At 61.6% G+C, this 11915-nt stretch overlaps 1 protein-coding gene across 3 annotated transcripts; it reads left to right on the top strand.

Annotated features, from left to right (window-relative positions):
• The first annotated feature begins 2600 nt into the window (after positions 1 to 2600).
• On the top strand, positions 2601 to 9529 carry ADAMTSL5 (ADAMTS like 5). 3 transcript variants are annotated; one of them, XM_034997135.1, is made up of 13 exons: positions 2601 to 2680; positions 3591 to 3657; positions 4189 to 4384; positions 4495 to 4586; positions 4840 to 4900; positions 5048 to 5156; positions 6278 to 6405; positions 6678 to 6789; positions 7139 to 7225; positions 7367 to 7530; positions 7691 to 7895; positions 7969 to 8040; positions 8370 to 9529. In XM_034997135.1, the coding sequence occupies exons 2-13, from the start codon at positions 3623 to 3625 to the stop codon at positions 8669 to 8671; spliced, it is 1563 nt and encodes a 520-aa protein (XP_034853026.1). In that variant the 5' UTR covers positions 2601 to 2680; positions 3591 to 3622; the 3' UTR covers positions 8672 to 9529. The 3 variants fall into 3 exon arrangements, with proteins under 3 accessions (XP_034853026.1, XP_034853024.1, XP_034853025.1); XM_034997133.1 differs by having other exon boundaries at positions 2658 to 2680; positions 3591 to 3912; XM_034997134.1 differs by having other exon boundaries at positions 2658 to 2680; positions 3591 to 3912; positions 7703 to 7895.
• Positions 9530 to 11915: the final 2386 nt, after the last annotated feature.

Genomic DNA, 11915 nt, shown 5'->3' on the forward strand with positions numbered 1-11915 from the left:
GCAGGACCCAGCACCTGCTGCATACCCTTCTGGCCGCTCGAGTGACTGCTGTATACACAGCAGGATACAGTGCCTGCTGTATGCACTCCCTGCAGGACACAGGGCCTGCTGCATACCCTCCTGGCCGCTCGAGCAACTCCTGTATACACACCAGGACACAGTGCCTGCTGTATGCACTCCCTGCATAGCTCTTTGGCCTGGGACTCAAGGAATGAGGCCCGTCTGAGGGAAGGAGACTGTCCACTTGGTGGAGCCCCTGAGCCAAGCCTGATTTATTCCTGACGCCCCTCAGGCCCCAGCCTACAGCTACCACACAGTAGGTGCTCAGCAGACGGTGCCTGCCCTTGCTGTCCCCACCGCCTCTCCTGCGACCCTTTCTCAGGCCCCGTCCAACCAGGATTAACCTCATCAAGGTCACTGACTGCCTCTGGCAATGCTGATCCCCCCCCTCCTCCCTGAAGCCCAACATCCCTAGGCCTCTAGGACCCCATCCCCCCCTTCGCCTCCCCCATCCCAGGCCCCTGGTACGCAGGCCCTCGTCTCACTCCATCCATGCTCATGCCCCGTGATCTCACCCACGCCTCTAAACACCCCCATGTGTCAAGGACACCCACCTCTCTCCAGCCAGACAAAGCCCCTGGTCTCCCAGCCTCTTCTTGCTGGCCCACAGACGTCTCACCCCAGACCCGTCCAGGAGCGACCTGTGCACGTGTTCTCCCATGCCTGCCCCCCCACCCCAGCCAATGGGCACCTCCCTTCCAGCAGCTCAGGCCAAGCTCCCGCCTCACCTCTTCCCACCATCACCCCCCATGGAACTCCTACATGCTCTGCTCCCCAACAGCTGAGAGCCGCCCGAGGCTCCTCACCTCCACCCGAAATGCCAGCACGGGGGCTCTCCCCCCAGGACGCCGCTGCCTCCTCGCTGCCTTCTTGGCCCCCACGGCAGCCAGATGTGGCTTTTCCAAGACTAGAACACCCTCCCCCACCTCCAGGGCTCCCATCCCACGACGCCCCTCTGACCTCACCTCCGCCCCCCACCCTGACCTCCCGACTGTCCCTTGTTCTCTTATTCTCACCTCAGGGGTTGTGCACAGGCTGTCTCCTCCGCCCGCGCTGCCCTCCTCCTTGTGGCAATTGCCTCTTCAGTGAGGGCCTTGCTGACCCCCAACCCCATCTGCAGTGGGCCTGGGCTATTGCCTCTGGGTGTCCCGATCGAAAGGTAGGACTCTGCACTCCCAGGGGGCTGCCTCCCTCAGCCTAGTTAGCTGGGTCATTCACAGCCATACCTGCACATAGTAGGTGCTCAGTAAAGACTGCATGCATAGATGGCATCGAGTCGACCTGCTCTGAGCTTCTCCAGGCTGGAAGGCAGACAGAGCTGGACTGGTAACCGCCCTCCCCGTGGTCAGGGCTGGACACCCCACAGTGGGCTTCCAGGAGGAGGGGGCAATCAAGCTGAGCCTGGGCTTGCCTCTGACCAGAGGGGCAGTCCACTCATCATCCCCTTGGTGTCCCCATCTCCTCAACCCACCCGTCAGGGAACATCATGGGCAAGAGCAAGGAGCCAGGGGAGGGGGTGAGCAGAGGGCACCTAGTGCTTGCTGCATGAGCAGGGGGAGGGGGCTGGCACAGAAGCCAAGCTGGGAAAGGGTGGGGTGGCGGGGAGCCCTGGGGTAACTCGGTCCTTGTCAGCCCTCAAAAAGAGCTGAGGTCCCCCCTCGGAAGTGTCTTGCATACCCTCCTGGCCGCTTGAGTGACTCCTGTATACACAGCAGGACACAGTGCCTGTGGGGAGTGAAGTGAGGAACCCCACGGACCCCACTGCCTGGATGGGAAAACTAAAATCCTAGGGAGGGGGCCGCTGCCGGCCGGGAAACGGGTCTTCTGGACCCGGGTCCGCCTCCAAAGCCGCAGCTCACAGCCCGCGGCCAGGCAGGGAGAGCGGAAGGCAGGGTGGGGCATGTCCTTTGGTGACAGCAGTGCCGGGAATGCTCCTGGCAGGGCTGGAAGGGGGCTCTCCGCCCCCACGCCTGGCCCCTGGAGCCGAGCTTCTCTCAGTGCGTTGGGGCCCTGCTCCGGGGGTGGCCGGGACCTGGAGTGGGAACCCCAGGATTGCAACCCAGGCGAGCGGGGTTCCTCAGTAGGATGACCTTGAGGGAGGGTTAGGAGGGAGGAGCAGGGGAGAGGGGGACTGACCGGGAAAGGGGACCCTCGCGGGGACGCGATCTGGGCGTCGGTGGAAAGGAGGCAGCGTCCCGGACTCCCGGAACCATGGCAGGGCCACCTCGGTTCTCGCACATTCCCTGGCCCTGAGCGCGGCGCCCGGAATAGCAGCCCCGGGGTGGGGGGTAGAGGCGGTCAGTTCCCGCACGGCTCCCCCGCCCTGGGCTTTCCAAGGTCACCGGGATATGTGCGCTGGAACACCAGGCCGCGGCTCCGGGGGACCGGGGCCCGCGCGGGGCAGTCCCCTGCCGTAGATACGCGCCGAGGCGCGCAACGGCCGCGCGAGGGCGCACGGGGCTGCGGCCCCTGCGGACCCCGGCCTGGGCGCGCCCCGGGAGGCCGGGTGGGAGGGGCTGCCCCTGGCTCCCCCTCGCCCCTCCCCGCGGGCCCCGCCGCTTCCGCTCGTCCTGGGGCCGCCCGGGGAGCCAGGACGTGCCGCCTGGGCTCTACGTAGCCGGTAAGTCCCTCTTCCTATCCTCCCACTATCCCGGCTGGCTTCTCCTCCCCGTCCCAGGGCCCGGTCCGGCTAGGGGCTGGCCAGGCAGCAGTCCCCAGGATGGGAGAAAGCTCTTCCCCACTTCCTCCTGGGGAAACTGAGGCCTAAGAGGCGTGGCTTGCCCTGGGATCACACCTGCAGTCAGGAGTGCAGCCAGAATGACGTGTGTCTTGCTCCTCTGGGACGGGTCTCTGGGGAGTAAAAGATGGTGCTTCTAGCCCCTCAGTTCCCACCACTTAGACTCCCTCCCCTCAAGCTAGTGCTGAGTGTGTGTGGTGGGAGAGGGGGCGTCAGAAGGCCAAGCCCTCTGCCCCTATCTCAGCTCTCCAACCAACTTCTTCCCAAGCTGGCCAGGGCTCTGGGTTCAGAGAGGGGCAGAGACACAGCTGGCTACAGAGCTCTGGGCAGAGAAGGGGACCTGCCCAGTGGCCCCCAAGGTTCTCAGCCCCTGGAGCCACCAGGGCCCCCAGCCCCTGATGCCCCAGGTGGGAATGTCAGAGCCAGGGCCTGAGAACCAGGGAAACTGGGGCTCAAAAGGGCCCAGAGGGTCCACTGGTACAGGACCAGTGCCCAGGACCTCGGGGCTAGACACCTCCAGCTTGTCCTTCGCATCCTTCGGGCTCTGCTGACCACCAGGCAGCCTGGCCGTGGCCTGAGAAAGGACTCACCAGGTGGCCACTTCCCTCCCCCTTTCTCCAGCAATGCCATGGTGATGAGGAGGGTGTGGATGGCGAGTGACTTCATCCTTCCCCTGACAGATGGGGAGACTGAGGCCTGGGGAGGGAAAGTCTGCCCCACCCCAATCCACTCACCCCCGGATGCCTCCCTCTTTCCTGCATCATTCTCATCAGTGGCCCCTTTACCTCTGCAGGCCACCCTCGGTGGGGCCCACATCCTCTGCACATGCGGTCAGGAGTCGGCGACTGGACTGGGGCCAGGTCACCCCCCCCTTGTTATCCCTCAATCCAGGGGCTCCCTGCTGCCTCGGGTCTGGAAGCTGAGGTGGTCCTGGAGGCCCAGGGGCAGGCAGAGGGCTTCCGCCAGGGACTCGGGCCCTGACTCAGCCCCCAGCAGCAGCACCTCTGCAAAGTCCCTCCTAGAGCCCTGGACTGAGTCCAGCTGGTCCCCATGGCACAGATGGGGAAACTGAGGCCCGGGAAAGTGGAGTGGCTGGCCCTCGGTCACACAGGAAGGTAGAAACAACAATGGTGGGGTGAGTGGTTATAGGGCCCCAACCCTGGAGACACCCATGCACTCTCCTGGAATGATTCCTTCCATAATCAGACACAGATTTAGCACCTACTGTGTACATTCTAAGACAACACACAGTCAATAATAATACCAGCAGATAATTCTTTGAGCTCTCCCTCTCCACTGCCAGGCTCTGTGCCACCTATCTTTCTTCCCTGATCCGATGGGCCCCTGAAATTTTCCTGTAACGGGGGCTCTGTTATTACCCCACTTTTCAGAGACAAGAACAGAGGCCCAGAGAGGTTAAATTACTGCCCCAAATCACACAGCCAATTGGGACAGAGCTGGGGTTCAGACCCTGGCCTGCTGGCACCCCCACTGCAGCGCCCTCCCTGCTCCCCCACACTCCGCCCCCTCCAGAACCTCCTTCTGCTGTGGACTCTCCTGAACTGTGGTTTAGGGGGCAGTGCTCAGGTAAGGGGGGACATGAGTCCAGGGAGCCAGTGGACTTAGGGAGCTGGCCAGTGGTCTGGGGGCCTCCGGGCTCCTCTCCATGCTGATGGTGCCTTTCTCTCCCCAAGTAGGGTCCAGGTGAGTGGACCCCATGGGGTTCCTGGAGCCGCTGTTCCAGCTCTTGTGGGCGAGGTCTCTCGGTGCGCAGCAGGCGCTGCTTCTGGTGAGCAGAAAGCTGGGGTTTGGCTGGGTGGGGTGGGGTGAGAGGGGGTGTCTGCCCCCCCTCTCCTGCCAGCCCGCCCCACTCCTGGCCGCACCCTCAGCCTGCCCACACATGCTGTGCCTTTTAATCCCACTGATCCAACTGGAATGTGGGTGGGGCTGACCAGGCCAAAGGTGGGGGGGGGGGCAGGCCAGCTCCAGAAAGAAGGTTACTGGGGGTCCTAGCCACGCTCTGGCCATCTTGCTCCTTGTAGGTTTCCTGGGGGAGAGCCGTGCTGGGGAGACTCCCACGAGTACCGCCTCTGCCCTTTGCCAGTAAGTTCTGTCTACCTCCCAGACCCTTGGCTGGGCCTTGAAGACCTTCTGTTTCCCGGCTCACACCCCCAGATACCATTGCCACCCTCCCAGGTTCTCTGGGCTCCCCTGGGGCTCTCCCAGCCTCGGACCTATCTTTGTCCTCAGGACTGTCCCCTAGGGGCCATTCCCTTCCGAGATCTCCAGTGTGCCCTCTACAATGGCCACCCTGTCCTGGGCACCCAGAAGACTTACCAGTGGGTGCCTTTCTATGGTGGTGAGTAGCCTTCCCTCCTGTTGGTCCAGAAGAGGCAGGGAGAAGGGGTTGCTAAGAAAGCAAGAAGACTGGAGGACTGCAAGGAGAAGAGAACATTAGCACTGGGGCTTTGAAGGATATATAGGAGTTGAAATGATGGTGTGGGGGAGGGAGAGCAATGTGACCTGTGAAACAGGAGCAGAGGGAGGGGCAGGGTCTGTCCTGCTCAGGGTTGATCACCAGGCTGAGGATTTACTTGGAGCTGTATCCAGAGGCCAAGAGTTCTCAAACTTATCCCAGTAGCAGGAAATGTTGCCGCATTTAGCTGAAGGCAGCAAGTTACATAACTGTGTGCCCAGGGCAGCGCGCCTCCAGATTTAAAGGAAACAGGCAGCTTTAGACCCTAGAGTGGAAGCAGATACAGATATGGAGAACATTCCATCTGTCGACCTCATTGGGTATTTTTGAGGGGGAGGTTGGGGTTTTTTCCCCTAAGAATTAGAGGAGATTTGCCGTGATCCCACCCCCACAGAGGCCCAAGGCCAGTGTGCCAGGCTCAGGGGGGTGGGAGCCAGGAGGAGCAGGAATCAGGGCTATGTGGGCTTGTGCCTGCGATTGGACTTCCCATTCTGCCCCACTGCCAGGCAGAGGGGGAAACTGAGTCCTGGGGAGGGCCAGTGACACACCCAGGCTGTGCAGAATTCCGTCAGCACTGAACGCTTTTTATTGGGCACATGCTGGGTGCAGGGCCCAAGTGCTGTGTGACCTCTGCCACCGCTGTACCCCAGAGCCTGGAACAGTGTTGGGAAAGTAGTGGGTGCTCTGTCAGTGTTTGCAGAACTAAAGAATGAATGAAGAATGCGTAAGGATGTTAGCAATGGATAACGTGTAGGGACTCCCTAAGGCGAGAGCTTAACCTGAATGAATGAAAGCATGCGCGCATGCGTGTACGCAGGCCCAGGATACTTGCCTGGGACAGTCCCCGGGAGCTGGGGGCAGAATGCTTAGGTTCCAGCCCTGGCTCTGCCTCAACCTCCATGTGTGGCTTTGGCTGAGTCTCCGGGCCTCATCTGCCTGAGGGGGAGGAGGCTGGAACTCCGACAGAGGTACTCCACTGGCCCCACAATTCCTCCCGCCCCCAGCGCCCAACCAGTGCGACCTCAACTGTCTGGCCGAGGGCCACGCCTTCTACCACAGCTTCGGCCGCGTCCTGGATGGCACCCCCTGCAGCCCGGGGACCCAGGGGCTCTGCGTGGCTGGCCGCTGCCTCGTAAGGCCTCGCGGGACCCCGCAAAGCCCCGTCCGTCTCACACCCGGGGCCGGGACCTCAGACCCCCAACCCGTTCAGTCCCCGGTCCCACCCTCTTCCCTAAGCCCCGCCCCCACATGGACCATCCCCTCCCCACGTCCCGCCCACCGCTAGGTTCCACCGCAGCCTCTGCCCTCCAGAGCCCGCCCCTTTACTCGTGGGTCCCGCCCCCCAGGACGGTCCGGGGCAGGGGGCTGTCGGTGAAGCCGCGCCTGTCCTCCTCGCCCCTGTAGAGCGCCGGCTGTGACGGTTTGCTGGGCTCGGACGCCCGCGAAGACCACTGCGGCCGCTGCGGCGGCACCAACGAGTCGTGCCTTTTGGTGCAGCGCGTGTTCCGAGACGCCGGTGACCGCCCTCTCCGTCCTCCCTGCTAACCCAGAGCGGGCCCTTTAACGAGCCTCGGGCCCGGAAGCGAAGTCGCGAGCTGATTGGGCAGTCTGTGGCCCAGCCCCCCCCCGCTCTTCATTCTGATTGGTTATTGCCAGGTGGCCCAGCCCTCCTAGGAACAGATGGGTTTCTAACTCTCCCTGCTGCACTTAATCGAGAATAATCCTCCTAACTCCAAAGTTAACCGATCGTTTGGGGGTTACCAGGACTCCTGGTATCTCTTACCGCAGTATCTCATTTAGTCCTCAAATCGTCCCTCAAATACCCTCCCACCTGCGCCCCAACACCCTCCTTTCCTCCCGTCCAGGTGCCTTCGCTGGGTACTGGAACGTGACCCTGATCCCCGAGGGCGCCAGACACATCCGTGTAGCCCACCGGAGCCGCAACCACCTGGGTATCGCGGGGTCCGAGGGGGGAGGCACCCTGCTGACCGCCTGGGAGCAGCCGGGGAGCCTGAGGCGGGGGGGAGGAGGACGCCAGGGTCGGGAGGCTGGACGGGCCGGTCCCGGAGCCCGGGCTGACCTTTCCCTTGCAGCGCTGATAGGGGGCGACGGACGCTACGTGCTCAACGGGAACTGGGTGGTCAGCCCACCCGGGACCTACGAGGCGGCGGGAACCCGTGTGGTCTACACCCGCGCTGCAGGGCCAGAGGAGACGCTGAGCGCGGCTGGGCCCACGTCCCAAGACCTGCTCCTGCAGGTGCGGGCCAACTTCTGCAGGGGGCAGCTGGGCAGTGAGGCGGGGGTGGCAGAGGTAGGGGATGGTTGGGTTACAGGAGGGGGGCGGGAGGCAGGGGTCGGAGAGGGGAAGCCGGGCCATCAGGTCCCAGTGCGGCTCCCTAGGTGTGACACCCCTCCAGGTCCTCCTGCAGGAGCCCAACCCCGGCATCGCGTTCGAGTTCTGGCTCCCGCGGGAGCGCTACGGGCCCTTCCAGGCACAGGCGCAGGCCGTGGGCTGGTCCCTGCGGCAGCAGCAGCCTCGGGAGGTAGAACCGCAGGCCCCCGAACTCCCTGCAGCCCCAGCTCCCAGTGCCCTGCGCACCCCGACCCCGACCCCGACCCCAGGTGAGGCGGGCATGGCCAGGGTGGAGCAAGTAGGGAGGGGAGGCCTGTGCCCCTTACTGTGCCACCCCCACAGACCCCTGCGGACGCTGCCCTGACACCCGAGGTCGCGCCCACCGGCTGCTGTACTATTGTCGAGGCGACTTTGGTGAGAGACTCTGAACCCCAGCCCTTACCTGGCTCCTAACTGACCCGAGCCTGACCCCTGAGCTGCTGACCCTCCCCTGCGGCCTGACTTTACCTCTGACTCTTTGACCTGACGCCCACTGGACTCCTTCTGACCCTTTGCCCTAATCTGACCTTTGACCTCTCATTGATCCCTGACCTCACCTGACCCCCGCCCCTCCCCCACCCCCAGTCCCCAGGGACCTCCAGTGGCCCCATGTGACCCCAGTTCCTTTTTCTGGCAATGGGGTGCGTGTGGATGGGTGCCCAGGGTAGAGCGTCCAGCCAGCCTCCACGCGGTCCTGCCTGCAGTATTCAGGGCCCGAGTGCTGAGCCGCCTGCACCAGGCCCAGGAGACGCGCTATGAGGTTCAAGTGCAGCTCATCTACAAGAACCGCTCGCCACTGCGGGCCCTCGAGTACGTGTGGGCACTGGGTCGCTGCCCCTGCCCCCGGCTGGACCTCCACCGTGAGTATCTGCTGGCTGTCCAGCGCCTCATCAGCCCGGATGGCACTCAAGACCGACTACTGCTGCCCCACACGGGCTATGCCCGGGCCTGGAGCCCCGCTGAGGACAGCCGTGTGCGCCTGGCCGCCCGTCACTGCCCTGTCTGAGCCCTTCGACAAGGCCCTTGCCACGTGCAGCAAGAAAGACATGCTGGACCATGTTAGACCAGGCTCAAACTCAGCATATTTCCCCTCTTGCCCTGGCCTCCAGTGAGCTTAGAAATATCTCCCATCCACAGCTATGTGACTTCCCATCACACATGCTTAGACGGCCCTGCACACGATCAGATCCACTGCCATGAGCAGGAGCCAGTGGTGAGGATGCACTGAATAGACCCGAACTCATTTCCTCTCTCACTCTGGCTGCCAGGAAACTCGTAGATATTTTACACTTTGAAACTTTGTGTCTGCTTTTATCCCCTTTGCCTCACACTCACTTTCTTAGAGACACTGTCACAAACAAGCAAGGCCCAAAGGAAGACATTATGATGTATCCATTTCCCCTCTTGCCCTTGCTACCAGGAAGCTCATTGCTGTTTAACAACCTGACACCATGTGCTCTCTCTTCTCACGGACACACATAGGCTGCATGTATTCAAAGACACTCTAACAAACAGGCACGCTCCCCAGAAGACACGCCTAACCAGATACTGTAATGTACCCACTTCCCCTCTTGCCTGGCTACCATAAGTCCAGAGATAATCTGGAGAGCCTCAGCAATTCTGGCTGGTTTCTTTCTTTTGTTCCTTCCCTCTTTCTCTCTTTCTTAATTTCTTTCTTAAAGTTTTTATTTTTTAAAGTAGCCTCTGCACCCATCGTGGGGTCTGAACCCACAACCTGGAGATCAAGAGTCACACACTCCACGGACCGAGCCAGCCGGGCACCCCTGGCTGGGTTTCTTTCAGGCAACTCTGCTATCCATCCCTTGTTTATTCCTATGTAACTTTTACAAGCACTTTTTAAAAACAAGGGCACCCAAGTTAAGCATACTTGGCCGCAGAGATCCCAGGATGTGCTGGTAGTTGGACTCGCAATCATGCTGTCACAGTGTATGCACCCCAGCCCTCAACCTTCTCCTGGTCCAGCGCCCCCTCCCATGCCCCCTTGGGGGCCACACTTTCCTGGCATGCCATCCAGGGTCGCTCCCCAGCAGAGGAGGCTGGTCGCAGCTCTCAGCCTGTCCCCTACGCGCTGGAGATCTGCTACTCATATATTCTGGAGCCTCGGTCATGTGTGATTTGGGGGTACCTGGTGGGTGTCATTCAGCAAACCTTCTCCTTGGGGATCCCTGGAAGAGCCACCCTTTTACCTTCCCTCCCTGATGGGATGGCTCATGCTGTCATTTGGTACCATCCCTGGTTGTGCTTTTCTCTAGGACAAGGGATGCTCAACTGGGGGGTCTCAGGTTCAGCCCCCTGACCTCCTTGCAGGTGACCCAGGGGCAGACCCTGCCCCTCCCTGGCCTGTTTCCCCATCTGCGGGTCCCCTTTCAGCCCCTCGCAGCTCTGAGCATGGGAACCACGCTCCTTGGACTGCGCCCCCAGTCCCTCCGCCCCCAGCCTCTCCGTCCAGGCCTAGCCCTGTCCTCCAGCAGGAGTGCTGAAGGTGGGGCATCCCTCCAGTCCCTCCGCGGAAAATGGGGCACAGTTCTGGAGGAGGCGTGGGGCCTGGGCGCCCCCTGGTGGCAGGATGGGAAAGGAAGGGATTCAAGGCCCCTGGAGTTGCCTGCAGCCCCCAGGGGCCCCATGCCCGTGCCCCTCACTGGCGCCCACTTCTCTCCTGGATGCTTGCCACCTCCTTCCGCACGCCAGCCTCTGTACACGGCACCCACGCCCAGGGCCCCTCCATGCCTGTCAGTCCTGCCAGCCCCTCTTAGCCCACGGGTGCCCCCTCTGCCTCCCTGCTGTCGTGGGGTATGTCGGGGAGTGGGGGATCCATGGGGCGGCCCTGTCCCGGGTTCCCAAGCCAGCTGGCCCAGCCGGCGAGGAGAGGCCAGCACGGGGTGCACTCTGGCGGACGGGATGGCAGTGGCCCCACGAGCGGGGACCCCATGTCTTCACTGCCCCCTCCTCTGCACGGCAACATTGTTTCCAGGGACCATCGTGTAACAACCACAGCGGACATGCTCTTGATTTCGGATTTGCTCTTTAGCTTTAAAACGAACACTTGAACAATTAAAAGAGAGAAGAAGATGTTGCAATTCTAAAGACATTCAAGTCCGGCCCAGGGATGAAAACTACAGGTGGTCACGTAGAGTGACAGGAGCGGGCTACCGGAGCTGTCTCCCTCTCTACAGTCATTGGCTCTCAGTTCTTATTAGTTACCGTGTCCCCTTGGGAATGGGCAATGCCCGTTTGGGTTAGAGGCTGAAAAGTCGCCCGAAGGGGCACGGGGGGGGGGGGGTGGTGGCAGTAAGGACCGTCCACCTGCGGCCAGCTCCCTTGGCTGAGGCCTGGGGCGGGGGGCACAGCTGCGAATTCTCTGGACCCACTTCCCTCAGGAGGAGGTGTTTAGTCAAGGAGAAAGGACAAAAGCAGGCAAGTTTGAAACGCGTCCTGTTAGTAAGAGGATGATAACCGCAATGACTATTTCATTGGTTCCCCCGAAAGGTTTTCCCCACAACATTGCAGGAGGCTGGCTCTGGGCTTCCCATGCTTTTCTTACTATTTTTAATTCTCTGCAGCCAGCAGCCCCCTACTGCCTGCCCGGGGCCTGCTCTCCCTTCCTTCTGACCCTGAACTAGGACGCGGTCCCAACAGCTGCTGAGAGCCTCCGGGCTGTCCCACAGCCCCCTGGGGTTACATGCGGGCCATGCGGGAGCCACCGTGGAGAACAGCTTGGCCGTGCTGCTCTAAGTGAAGCAGTCCTCACTATGGCAGGCTGAGCACATATCCAGGTCCTAACCTCCAGAACCTGTGAATGGGACCTTATTTGGAAAAAAGGTCTTTGCAGATGCAATTAAGAGTCTCAAGATGAGATCATCCTGGATTAACCAGGTGGGACCTAAACCCAGTGACAGGTGTCCTCATAAGACAGACAGAGGAGACAGCTGCGTGGCTACGGAGGTGACTCTGGAGGGACACAGCCGCAAGCCCGAGGAGGCCTGGAGCTGCCAGGAGCTGGAACAGGTGAAGGACCTTTCCCCTGGAGGCTGCGGAGGAAGCTTGGTCCTGCCAGGCCCTGACATCCGGCTTCTGGCCTCCAGAATGTGGGAGAATAAATCTCTAGTTTTAAGCCTCCCAGTGTGTGGTCATTTGCATCAGCCTCCCCAGGACACTCGAATGCTCACCCTGCAATCTCTGACAGGTGTGTGCCCAAGGAAACAAGAGCTCTGCTCACCAAAGGCCAGTTC

The sequence above is a fragment of the Mirounga leonina genome, unplaced genomic scaffold (genome assembly GCF_011800145.1).
Source record: "Mirounga leonina isolate KUSES-001 unplaced genomic scaffold, KU_Mleo_1.0 Mir_94, whole genome shotgun sequence".
In the NCBI taxonomy this organism is placed as follows: Eukaryota; Metazoa; Chordata; class Mammalia; order Carnivora; family Phocidae; genus Mirounga; species Mirounga leonina.

Excerpts from the sequence above, each read along its gene's own strand:
- ADAMTSL5 (XM_034997133.1), top strand. The coding sequence starts at position 3,848 with ATGGCACAGATGGGGAAACTGAGGCCCGGGAAAGTGGAGTGGCTGGCC. Across the intron at positions 3,913-4,188 it reads GCCCTCGGTCACACAGGAAG|AGACAAGAACAGAGGCCCAG; the intron begins GTAGAAACAACA and ends CCCACTTTTCAG. Across the intron at positions 8,041-8,369 it reads CTATTGTCGAGGCGACTTTG|TATTCAGGGCCCGAGTGCTG; the intron begins GTGAGAGACTCT and ends TCCTGCCTGCAG.